This window comes from Phyllobates terribilis, unplaced genomic scaffold (genome assembly GCF_046119375.1).
Source record: "Phyllobates terribilis strain yellow unplaced genomic scaffold, ASM4611937v1 Scaffold_97__1_contigs__length_5976380, whole genome shotgun sequence".
NCBI lineage: Eukaryota > Metazoa > Chordata > Amphibia > Anura > Dendrobatidae > Phyllobates > Phyllobates terribilis.
This window is the reverse complement of record NW_027362857.1, coordinates 5,592,330-5,604,917: the sequence shown is the minus strand read 5'-3', so window position 1 is coordinate 5,604,917 and position 12,588 is coordinate 5,592,330. Positions and strand designations below refer to the sequence as shown.

General features: G+C 41.0%; 1 protein-coding gene across 1 annotated transcript in view; it reads right to left on the bottom strand.

The window, feature by feature from the left end:
• Positions 1-1,836: 1,836 nt before the first annotated feature.
• The window catches only part of LOC141198551 (microtubule-associated serine/threonine-protein kinase 3-like), a 135,372-nt gene continuing 124,620 nt past the window's right edge, over positions 1,837-12,588 (bottom strand). The window contains exons 3-14 of the mRNA XM_073662984.1: positions 6,228-6,313; positions 5,691-5,899; positions 5,091-5,229; positions 4,858-4,990; positions 4,542-4,707; positions 4,295-4,393; positions 3,920-4,042; positions 3,661-3,770; positions 3,373-3,572; positions 2,938-3,026; positions 2,232-2,321; positions 1,837-2,007 (exon numbers count right to left, since the gene is read on the bottom strand). Of these exons, the coding sequence (XP_073519085.1) occupies positions 1,868-2,007; positions 2,232-2,321; positions 2,938-3,026; positions 3,373-3,572; positions 3,661-3,770; positions 3,920-4,042; positions 4,295-4,393; positions 4,542-4,707; positions 4,858-4,990; positions 5,091-5,229; positions 5,691-5,899; positions 6,228-6,313 (1,584 nt within the window). The 3' untranslated portion in view covers positions 1,837-1,867. The remainder of the gene's footprint in view (positions 2,008-2,231; positions 2,322-2,937; positions 3,027-3,372; positions 3,573-3,660; positions 3,771-3,919; positions 4,043-4,294; positions 4,394-4,541; positions 4,708-4,857; positions 4,991-5,090; positions 5,230-5,690; positions 5,900-6,227; positions 6,314-12,588) is intronic.

Below are 12,588 nucleotides of genomic sequence, written 5' to 3'. Positions count from 1 at the left end.
ATTATTTGTCACTATGTTGTGGCATTATGTGCTTTGGTCATGACATGACGATATTTGTCCCTTGTATGTGGTATTATTCAGTCACTATGTGGTGGTAATATGTGGTCTCATGGTGTGTCAGTATTTATACCTTGTATCTGGTAGCATTTGATCACTATGTGGTGGTATTATGTGCTTTGGTCATGGTGTGGCGGTATTTGTGCCTTGTATGTGGCATTATTTGGGCACTATGTGGTGGTAATATGTGATCTGGTCACGGTGTGGTGGTATTTCTGCCTTCTATCTGGTAATATTGGTCTTGGTAGAGTGGATTGTGGTTGGTCATTTGTTTTATCTGATATCAATAAGGGGAAACCTCTTTATTTCCAATATATATTAAATACTTGGATGTTTAACCCCTCCCTGCCCTGTGACTATTACACAGCAGCAGAGATGCAGTTGCAAAGGTTCACCAGAGAAAGCAAGTTGGCATTTGGTGAGATTTTCACCTCTGTATTTATAAGACAAAACCAGGAGTGGGTGAGAAATTCATAAAACATTACCTCGGATTGCTCCACTCCTGGTTTTGTCTTATAAATACAGAGGTAAAAATCTCACCAAATACTCAAAGTGCCACAATCTTCTGACAGTGCTGATTCCACCAATAAATAAGTGATCACCTTCCCAACCTGTGCATCGCTGATGACTTGTTTTCACCAATAAAAACCCTTTAATGCAAACTACAGTAATTGTACATCGCATTTCTGGTGAGCGCACAGTGATGGGCAGAAGCGGCCAATATAATGGGTATAACGGCTAACAGGTATTTGCAAATAGCTGAAGGGTGGGTGGGCCCCTGGAGTCAATGTCCCTGGTGGGCCCCAGACACCCCAGTCCGGCGCTGTTGACAGCAGTGACCTGGGGGTCTGAAATGCTTCCTGGGGCGATCCCCATGCTGTCCCCATGTCATTTGAGCACTGTCACTATCGTTTTGGGCACTTTTTAGGCTTTCTACAGACTGTCGGGGGTGCCGCCGCAAAAATGCTCGGGTCTCCCATAGACTAACATTGGGCTCGTTGCTCGATTCGAGCACCCGAGTATCACGGTGAGCTCGGCCCGAGCTTCGAGCACCCGAGCATTTTAGTGCTCACTCAACACTAATTGCCACTCTTCGTAATGTGCAAACAATGTCTTCATCAGGTGGATTCCACCTGGATCCCTCATGAAAAGCACTAGATAAAAATGTAAATGATTGAACATATGCACTGCAATATAAAAACAACTTGCTGTGCATTGTGTATTTTTCAGTCTTTTTCAGCTTCTTTTCTCCGCTTCCAGCTTTGAAAATTATGAAGTGGTTAAAGAAAGTGATCGGTTCATTCTGCTGGTGGCTTCTGTTTGGAAGCCGCTCACTATTTTATATGTAGTTAACAAAAACACTGATGTTTTCCTTAAGTGTCTTCTTATAAAATAAAAAATCAGTGGGTATGCTGGCGTCTATAAGGTGCTGTGTGTACGTACCCTTAGGAATAACAGAATCTCTGGTCATCTCCTCCATTTTTGGCCAGAGTTTAGAGGATTAATGGGAGACATAGAACCGCTATTCTCCAGTTTGGGATCTATCCCTTCAGACATACTATATATGAGGTATAGTATTAATATACCATAAAAGTCAGTAATAATCAATTAAATGCGAAAAGACATTAAACAATTTTAATTTTTTATTTCTTTGAATTAAAATTGCATGGAAGGATGAAGACAAGTTCTTGGAGGAGCCTTCAACTTTTGCACGTGTCTCTTGCTGGTCAGGAGGCCACAGGTAGGTGGTACAACTCCTTCCATACAGGTACAGCATTAATGGTGGATGTGCTGTAGTTTCTTCAGAGCGCTAGATTTGGGGGTTTTCTGTCCTCGAGATGTCAATGGTGCGTTGGTGGCAGCAGCCAAAAATGCAGCTTTCTCTGACAGCACGAGCAGCCCTGGATAATCCACGCCGGCAGGATGTTATCATCCGGCGGAAGAGAGAACCTAGGAGAAAAGATGTAAAACTGATGTAAGTAATGGGACTCCATATTAGAGGACACTACTGTGGTGTCACTGTAGCATGACGTTAGAGGAATCATCCATACAGAGGAGCAGAATCATTGTCAGCCATCATACATGTGACAATCCCACCACTGACGGATAACATCTGCTCCACATGACTTCTTCTCACTGACGTCATACAACATGGAGATTATCGTCACACTTACCTCGCCTAGTTTCCCCCTCTTCAACTTTCTCTGTTTTTAGTTGTTTTCTCAGTGTTCGAAAATATTTTCTTCTCTTCTGAACTGGAGATTCTAATCAAAAAGCCAGAAAAAAATGTTGATTATAAACTCCTAAAAGATGAGCTTTGTATCTTTATAGAGTTATGCACCTGATTAATATGAACCTGTAGCTTTTCTGGGTTCCGGTGGTGTCTCCCCAAAGAACCATGTCCCCATATTAATATGACATTACTTTCAGCAAGCCACGGTGTTATATAATCAGTTGGATAAAACTTCATTGTAACTTTAAAGAAGACCCATCACCAGGTCAAAAGTGTCCAAGATTCGCTCTTATTTTATGTCGGCTTCTCCCCTGAGTATTCTGATATTTGTTTTCCTAAAATCCACAGTACGGTTGTAGAGATATGGGACTTTTTATTTAGTGTTAATTATTATGGTCTTTATCATGTGGGCGTGGTAACCTAAGGGCACGCCCCAGAGGATCCTGTGAGCACCGCCCCTTTGTAAAGAATAAAAATTACCACTCATTACAAAGGCCCATAACTCTGGAACCTTATGGGGGATTTTAACAAAACAAAAAATAGAATACTCAGGGGAGCAGAAAGAATAAAGGAAGTAATTTTAGAGCCTTAATATTTAAATTTTGGATCATAGGCTATAATTGGATGGCCTATAAACCTGTACATACCTGACAATGAGGGCGAGGATGACTCACTGTTTTTAGCAGTAAAACACTGATTGTCTCCAACAGTTTTGGAAGGGGAAGATTCTTTCTGCCTGTTGGTAGAAAAAAGACACGTAAATTACAAGGAATAAACAATAGAATAACGGAAGAACACCTGTCTGTAAGGTCAATTAGGACAACATAGAGGAGATAGCCTGCTCAAGACCACATTTTACCAGCAAGAATGGAGTCTAATTAGTAATATTGGCCTGTAGTGAGTTGGAAATGAATGGTTGGTCGCAACAATCAGCTGTTATTGAAGTTATCACAAGTAAGACCCACAGAGATTGTGTAGTCATGGGGTGGTGGATGCTAGATTTAGATTTGTGTTACTCGTATCTTGTATTTGGATCCGACATATATCAGGACTAAATCTCATAATAATAATAATCTACTCACATTTCTGAGCCTTTTTCATTGATCTCTGGGGAACACCCTGGAGGTGACATAGGCACTTCATTGCCTTCATCACTGTTCTCTTGGGAACACTGTGGAGGTGACATAGGCTCTTCATTGCCTCCATCACTGTTCTCTTGGGAACACTGTGGAGGTGACATAGGCTCTATATTGGTCATCATCCCAGTATTGGTGATATATAGCTAAAACAGATAAAGAAATATAAAATAGATATATTTAATTTTTTTTTGTAATTATAGGTTTCATACATTTTATTAGCCACATACTTACTTTAGAAGACCTTTGATAAGTTGATGCAAAGTTTTTGATTTCTGGCCAGTCATTGTCCTCACTTGTGTCCCCCTCATCTGAATTCATATGTTTGAAGCTGCTACTTCGAGCTAAAAAATACAAGTGTTATTAGAGATTATTAGTATAATACCCAGACAGTCACCATGTTATCACTAATAATGATGAGAACTGATTTTGACATAAAATGAAAGACAAGACACACGTCAGTTTTCTGCAGATGACGTCTCATTTTACTTACTGATAAAGTAGCGGGTGTCCTCATCTGACTTTAGGTCAGGAACGAACAGGGGCTTCTGACTTAAAAGGTTGTCAAAGTCTAAGTCACGCATAAATGGATGAATTTTGATCTCATTTGCGCCTCCTGGAAAAGGAAGACAAGAAAGAAAGTGATACAGTCATTGTCAGAGAAACTGCTCCATATCTGTAGAATTTATGTTAATCTGAACTGAAGATGTAACAGAGCCGACATAAAGGAAATATATTGAACATTATAGCATGAAGAATGGGTAATAGACAAGTAGGTAGAGTACAGAACCTCAGTGCTGATCCTCATGGAACCCATCATTTGTCTGGTCACGCTGTAATAATTCATTGATAATACTATTAATATTACCTGTTCCAAGTCTCAGTGCTGGAATTTTTCTGAGCAGTTGAGTGATGATGCCTCGAGCATTAGTTGGAGGAAAGTAATTACATCTCCAAGGTATATCATCTGTTATATAAAAAGCAAATATTATAAGAAATAAAACCTCTTCATTTATTTTCAGAAAAAAAAATTCCTTAACAAAGCTAGAAAAAACTACAGAACTATTCAAGTCAAATAACAGTGACATCACAAGCATTCAGATTATTTTACTTACCCTGGATGATACTGTGTAAAATATTCCTTCTGCAAGCCCCTGTAAATGGTGGATATCCAAATAGAAATTTATATAGGATGATCCCTATTGACCACCAGTCAACAGGCCTTCCATAACCTATCTTTAGGATAACTTCTGGGGCCATGTAAGTAGGGGTGCCAGCAGTCTGGAAACCAACAGAAAAAGGAGATGATGATCAATAAATATAATTGCGACACATAACATCAGTGGAAATGTTTTTCTAGAGAAATTATAAATCAGAGAAGGAGAAAGAGATGAGATCTGTAAAGTACAAGACCCTGTAAGTAAAGCCTACCTCTTTATCAAGGAACTCTTTGGTGATGTCCTTAGTTGGAGTCTTGTAGAAGTCTGAGTTTGGTCTCATGAGGCCGAGTTTTGAAACCCCAAAATCAGTGACCTTAATATGTCCTGTTGATGTTATCAGGAGGCTGTGAAAGAAAAGATGGTGTCAGCACCAAGTAATAACCCACAGACTGTATAAGAAACTCTAACTTTCTTCCCCTCTAATATGCTAGAGGGGTCACTTACTTCTCAGGCTTCAGATCTCTGTGCACCACACCATAGCTGTGCAGGTATTCCACAGCAAGGACCGTTTCCGCAATGTACATACGGGCCAAGAGGACCGGTAAAGGACCCCTGTGCTTTAGAAGGGTACCACAGTCACCTCCTACAGGAGAAAGCAAATATGAGAACTGAGGGTTTGTTACAATGTAAATTACACATGATGAGTGGGAATGTGAAGAAGGCGGAGACATTGGGACAGGATGGTCTATATATACTGTATAATGTAGTGCGTATACTGTATACTGCAGATAGACCCTATACATAGAGACAGAGCCTCATCTACGAGCCTCTAATTTTTTTCTCTGTGAACGTTCTTATCTATAAAAACTCTTCAAAAAGACAAATCTTCCTTTTACCCATAGTGGAAATTGCTGCCGTGCTCAGCGAGGACATACTGGGGGACTTTCATAGAGATCAATGGTTTTTCAGGCATCTTGGTAACAGATGACTTATAATAATTGCAAAGAGGACATGTAACCGTCCATGTGGGCACATTGTGGTCATATATAGGTGCTAGGATTAAGCAGACGTGGGCTGGATATAGATACAATGGATGTGTCCTACCTGGTACATACTCCATGACCATACATAGATGAAGTTTAGTAGGAAAGGAGCAGAACGTGGAGACCACAAAGGGACAATCTGCGAATGCTGAGATGTCCCTCTCCAGAAAGGCCCATTCAAGCCTCTTTGGCTTTTTCAGGTTCTCCTTGTCCATTTTCTTCATAGCGCAGACTTGGTTTGTATCTTTATGGCGAACTAAGTGGACGGCCCTGGAGAGGAGAAAAAAACATGATTTACTATAAATTCTTAATAACAATCTATCTATAGATCTCATCAAATGATCTCCTGTATTAATGATTAATGTGGGGCCATCACTAGAAAACCATGTCTATAAATACATAAAATAACACTCCACAAATGATCACCAATGGGGGGTCCTCATCCACGTCACATCCTAACTGACCTGAATAGTGACAGATAGATGTGGACCGTGATGTGAACTCATAATTTGTCCATGGGAACATAACATGGGAAGGGCGCAGAGACATCGTCATAAGGAGCCCTGGGAAATATATATAATACCAAAGTAAAGCTCACCCAAAGGCTCCACTGCTGATCAGTTTGATCGGTTTATAGTCGCTCTTACAAGGATTTCTCCCCAGGTTCAATGATCCGATCGCGGCCTAAAAAGGAATAAGAAATGACATTAAGACATAGAAACTGCAGGGGAATAAAAGCTGAAGATGCAGGAACGTCTCTCTTCTATATTATGTCCATGATGATTACACTGCAGCAGATGTAGGGGACGTGATACAAGCCGGACCCTGCACAGACACTATTATATTATAGGAGATATCCCCCTTATACAAAGACACAGGCGGAAATACAAACTCCGCACCACTGAGTACAGACTGTCCTCACAGATGATGAAGCCACAGGGACAGGTGGCCATAAAATACCCTGTGTCTGCCTGGAGTGGACATGGAGGCCTCCACCATCATAAATCTGACCTTCTGCTATATGGCTGGTAATCTGGAGAAGATCAGACAACAAGGACATGAGATGTAGAAGATGATAGATCCTTACCAGGCGCTCCACTGAGTAGGCCGGATACTCCAGTACAAGCAGGACATTTTGGGCCAGTTGTTTAATAAAGGCCAATTCTCCACTTTGGGATTTTTCTTCAGCCTATAGAGATGAAAACAAAGAAGAAAGGAAAATCATGAGAGAAAAAGCAAAACGGAGGAGGCCATTTATATCACCATGTTACTTATGCTATCTACACTACAAGTACTACATGACAACTGACGAGGGATCCGGTCGCTTGTAAACCTTTAAATCCCCACGTCCTCCCTCCATACCCAATGTATGTATATAAGACACATGGCTGCTTGTGACCTGTGTAAAATGGCCACAGCAGACTCCAACTCAAAACGCGGGGTGACTGCAACAATGATAGCCCCACAATTATATACAGTAGATATCTAATAGGCTTTAAACCAGAAGAAAAACAACACCTAATTAAGAGTTAGACCCTAGCCGCACCACACCGACACAAGGGTTAAGGCATTAATATCCCACATTAATACCACTATCCTCACAGGACCGAAGTCCACTAGTTATATTGAGATGTAACCAAAGTCACTATTCCCCCAACAGTAACCTCCGTCCAAAGGACATCACATTTATCAAGACTCTGACCCAAACCTATCCCCCACCGCTGTGACCGTCCCAAAACCTCTACTTATCAAGTGCCAGCCTTCAAACTTTCCTCCCATCTCTTTATAAGGGCTGGTTGGATGCTGGAACGTGAAACTCCTACCTTCTTCCTTTTATTGTCCCCCTGTAACCCAGCTCCTCAACTCCTTCCCGCAAATGTACGGGTTATTAACATCCTGGAAGGGTCCTCACATGTGGAGGGGGCTCAGGAGCTGAGCTCCCCAAACATGCGTATATGAAATAGCCAGCATCTGTCCCTAAAAACCGTGGACAACGCAGAATTCTTCTGTTAACCATTTAAATAAAGCTGTCAGTCTGTGACAGTATCATTTCAATTGTGCATGCACCGATGCCTGAGCACTCTTGCTTTCATCGGCCCTCTACAAGGCGATCACAGGAGTCTAATGCATTTCTAGGACAACCAGGGGTCTGCTGAAGACCTCCGTTGCTGAAACCACGGTCCTCCTTGTGAAGCTTAGCTATAGGCTGAGCTCCAGAGGAGATCAAGATTTTCACTATATAGCGCAATACTGTAGTATTGCAATATATAGTATGAGCGATTTGCAGGATTAAGTCCCCTAAGGGAACGAAAAAAAAAAATTAAAAATAAAGAAGAAAAGATTTAAAAAAAATGTTAAAAATATAAAAGTTCAAATCACTCCTCTTTTCACCATTTAAAATAAAGAAAGGAAAAAATGAATGATCATATTTGATATTGATGCGGTTGTTAAAGTCTGATCTTTTAAGATAGGGAATTAATTAATACGATCAATAAACACCGAAAAGAGGAAAAAAAATTGGATTTGTGGGGTTTTTTTGTCTTCTCATTTCACTTAAAAACATTAATAATAAACAATCAAAACACCCATAGAATCTATGATTCTATGACACTCTATGTACACAAAGTTCACTGCAAAACTCAAATCTTCACTCATCCCAATCGACAGAAAACTAAAATGTTATGGGTCCCTGAATATAGCGACACAAAGAACTATTGCATCTCACTTGGAGTTTTTTTCCCTTGTTTCAGTACAATGTATGGTAAATAGAATGGAGCCACTGAAAGCTACAACTTGTCCTGCAAAAGAATCAAGCCCTCACATGTCTATGGCAATGGAAAAATAACAAATTTATGGCTCTTGAAAGAAAGTGAGGAAAAAATGAAGGCATAACAACTGAAAACTCTGTGGTCCATAATTGGTTAACCAATCCAATTCCCCCCTACCTCCACAACCCTCCCAATAACCCTGTAGATATCACCCTCTCCCTTGTCATGTAGCCTGTATGCCCTATTACTGCTCCCCGGCTATTCTTATCTGGGTATTTGGTACAGGTTAAACTTATATTCCATTATTATTTTCCATTATTACTATATGATTTGTGCAGATTGTCTGCTATTTACCTGTTGTACTAATGTCCATATGTTCTTCTGTAAATGCTCAAGATATTCTGAGCTTATATGACCTCGTTTGTATTTGGTCAGGCAATCTCTCACAAGCTCCATTACCAGCCGGTAAATGAAGCTGAGGACGCCATCGGGTAGTGGTAGCACAAAGTCAGGGTCATAGGTGGTAAGAATCCCCTGGAGTAGTGCTAACACCTGAAGTCTGTCTGGAGGAATTCCAGACATTTCCAGTAAATCCAAGCGCAGTCTGTATATGACTAGCTATATGGCTTATCACACCGACAACAATGACACCGGAAAGTCAAAGTGACAACTAGAGTGTAATCACTTGTAGAAATAGTGATGGTTAATTGTGATGTCATAATGGAATCTTGTGTTCTACTCTTAAAGGGGCAGCTTACCTTATAAGGAAGTTGCCTAGCATCCCTTAAGGAGGCAACAATATAGGCTGAGCATCGGTACCATATGCAGACATGGATGATAGAACTATGGACGCTTTACTCTTCTGAGCAGTTAGAGTATTATTATGTTGTTACATAAATTATTTATATCTGTTCCACACAATAAAAATTACAGTGTTTTGTATCAATAAGAAAGTCATATTCCGGGGCTAAAAGACAATGTATATCTTTGTACCGTGTTAGGGGCTAAAAGAAGTATCTTTACTGAGGGAACAGGGCCGGACTAGGGGCTGCGCCCAGCTCTGGCATAGGACGCACACAGGCCCATGTTACTCTCCCACACCCACTTTCAAAGATGAGGGTCTCTATTACAAATATGACCCTGCCTACCATTGGAGAAAATCTAAATTTACTACTCCCCGTGATACCAATTTATTAGGATGATCATTTAGGTCTCTTTATCACATTAATAGTTCCCCTTGGGCATCCTTATAATAATAAGAGTGCCCCTCTGGGTTTCCTTATAATAATATTAGTGCCCCTCTGGGTCTCCTTATAATAATAATAGTGCCCCTCTGGGTCTCCCTATAATAATAATAGTGCCCCTCTGGGTCTCCTTATAATAATAATAATAGTGCCTCTCTGGGTCTCCTTATAATAATAATAGTGCCCCTCTGGGTCTCCCTATAATAATAATAGTGCCCCTCTGGGTCTCCTTATAATAATAATAGTGCCCCTCTGGGTCTCCCTATAATAATAATAGTGCCCCTCTGGGTCTCCCTATAATAATAATAGTGCCCCTCTGGGTCTCCTTATAATAATAATAGTGCCCCTCTGGGTCTCCTTATAATAATAATAGTGCCCCTCTGGGTCTCCTTATAATAATAATAGTGCCCCTCTGGGTCTCCTTATAATAATAATAGTGCCCCTCTGGGTCTCCTTATAATAATAATAGTGCCCCTCTGGGTCTCCTTATAATAATAATAGTGCCCCTCTGCGTCTCCTTATAAGATTAAAGGGAATCTGTCAGAAGGATCAGCCCTCCCTCCCAAGCCGTCTATATGGGCATACGTTATACACGTGGTCCCTTTACCAGCGAGGTTGGTCGACTGGGATAAGAAAATCATTCAACGAGAGACTAGATGGATTTTATTAACGAATGGCCTATTGTTATAGTGTGATCACTATTCAGTATGGCCCTATTACATAGACTATCACCATACAGTGTGTAGGCCAATTGTGGCTGCGCTCTTCTATACGGCATAGTCGGCCATTTGGACGGACTTCTTTTCTTTATCTATACTTTTAATCTTGGCTGCACTGAATATTGATTCAGGGTTAAATGATTCTCCTTTGTGTGTGCATCGATTATATCTGGTACATTTACACTATATTAATACATCCTCTATATTTATAATATATCTATACACCTATATTCCCTGTTGTCTTGTTGCCTAGCCATTATGGGAACCAATCTGGACCTATGATGTGATAAATACTTGATGAGATCCATAAAACAGCGCCCCCTATTGGAGCCCACTGTGCGTTTCAAGCATGGACCTTCTGGTATCTGTATGGGGAGGAAACCTCTCGCTGGAGCGCCGCGTGCCTCCCAATGCGCACTGACGCCCCCTCCGGTCTCATCGCTGGAACACATTTTTATGTAAAGTGTCATTGAATGCAGCAGCCGGGTCTAAGCTCCTAATAAACACAACCCTCCGCCTGCCCCGCTGTGTTATTACAGGCTCTATTCCCCTTCAAGCCTAAGCGTCAGAATGCCTGCTCCTCCTCTTACCTCCCCCTTTCACCTGCTGTTATAGTACAGCCTGTCTGGGCTCTGTATTAAAGCCTCTTATTAACCCTCTCCCCCTATGTATCTACTGGTAGACCCCATATTAATATAAGCCCCTTGCATACCATGAGCTGCAATATTATTATTGTAAGAAACCCCATGTGCACTATTATTATCAGGCATAGATGGGGGCATTATTATTCAGTATCGGCACACAGGGGGCATTATTACTATCTAAGGCAAGGGTGGGCAATTAATTTTCCAAAGAGATCACATGAGAGACCATGACTGTTGCGGAGAACGAACCAATAGACAGATATGAATTCTGCTCAATATTCATATCAACATATTAATTACATTTATTATAATATATTAATATTATCACTAGAGATGAGCGGTGTTCGACTCAAACTGTTCGCCAATCTCAAATTCGAGCTGTTTTGGGCAGTGTTCGAGCCGTTCGGCGAACACGAACAATTTGAAAAAAATCCGGCTGTTCGAGGTTATGTTCCATAACTGTTCGTGCACCAAAATCATAACTGGATTTTTTCTCAGTAATGCTGAAAATTAATGTTAATACGCAGTTTGAGTGTACAGCGGGGCGGGGGGAGGGGCAGGGGATGGATCTCTGCAGAAATAATGAAGATCTCCATTTTTTTTTCTCTTTCCCCCATTTACAGTGGGGAGGTGCAATCTGTCAGCCTATCAGCAGCGCACACACGGAGCGAACTGCTTTTTTCACACAAGCAAAGGCATGTGTCATTGGCAGTGTATGTCACATGTCCTTGCCCTATAAGACCCAGCCATTTTCCACGTAGCCACCATTTTCTCACTGCTGCAGCTGCGTGTTAGATGGCACCGCTGTTGCTGTGTGCGCTATACTTTGAGTGTTCATTTCAAGCCAATTTTCGCACAAATCTACAGATAGCTTGGGAGTAGGGGATAGTTGTGATTGCAGTCCTTTTGAGGACTAGGTTACATCATTTCCTACGACTTTTATCAGGCAGGTCTGTGCTCTTAAATAGATAGGTTGGGAGTAGGGTCTACTTGTAATTGCAGTCCTTTTCTGGACTAGGTTACAGCATTTCCTAGGACTTTTTGCTAGGCAGGTCTGTGCCAGTGCTGTGCAAGTTTTTTTCACAGCATTTGGCTAAATCTAGCTAAGCAAATCCTTTTTGGCCTCTTGCAGTGTGTGTTAGTCAGTGGAGTAGCCTATCTGTGTTGCAAGCTATACCACCTGTGTATAGAATACAAATTTTTTTACTGCACCTAGCCAAGTAAAACCTTTTGGGTATAGCATCATTCTATTAGTCCATCTATACTAACCTCCACCAGGTTGCAAATTAAAAATAATTTTTATCTGCATCTAGCTCTGAAAAAAAATGTGGTCTTGTAGCAGTGTGTGGGACTTGTTCTATTAGTCCATCTATACTAACCTCCACCAGGTTGCAAATTAAAAATAATTTTTATCTGCATCTAGCTCTGAAAAAAAATTTGGGCTTGTAGCAGTGTGTGGGACTTGTTCTATTAGTCCATCTATACTAACCTCCACCAGGTTGCAAATTAAAAATAATTTTTATCTGCATCTAGCTCTGAAAAAAAATTTCGGCTTGTAGCAGTGTGTGGGACTTGTTCTATTAG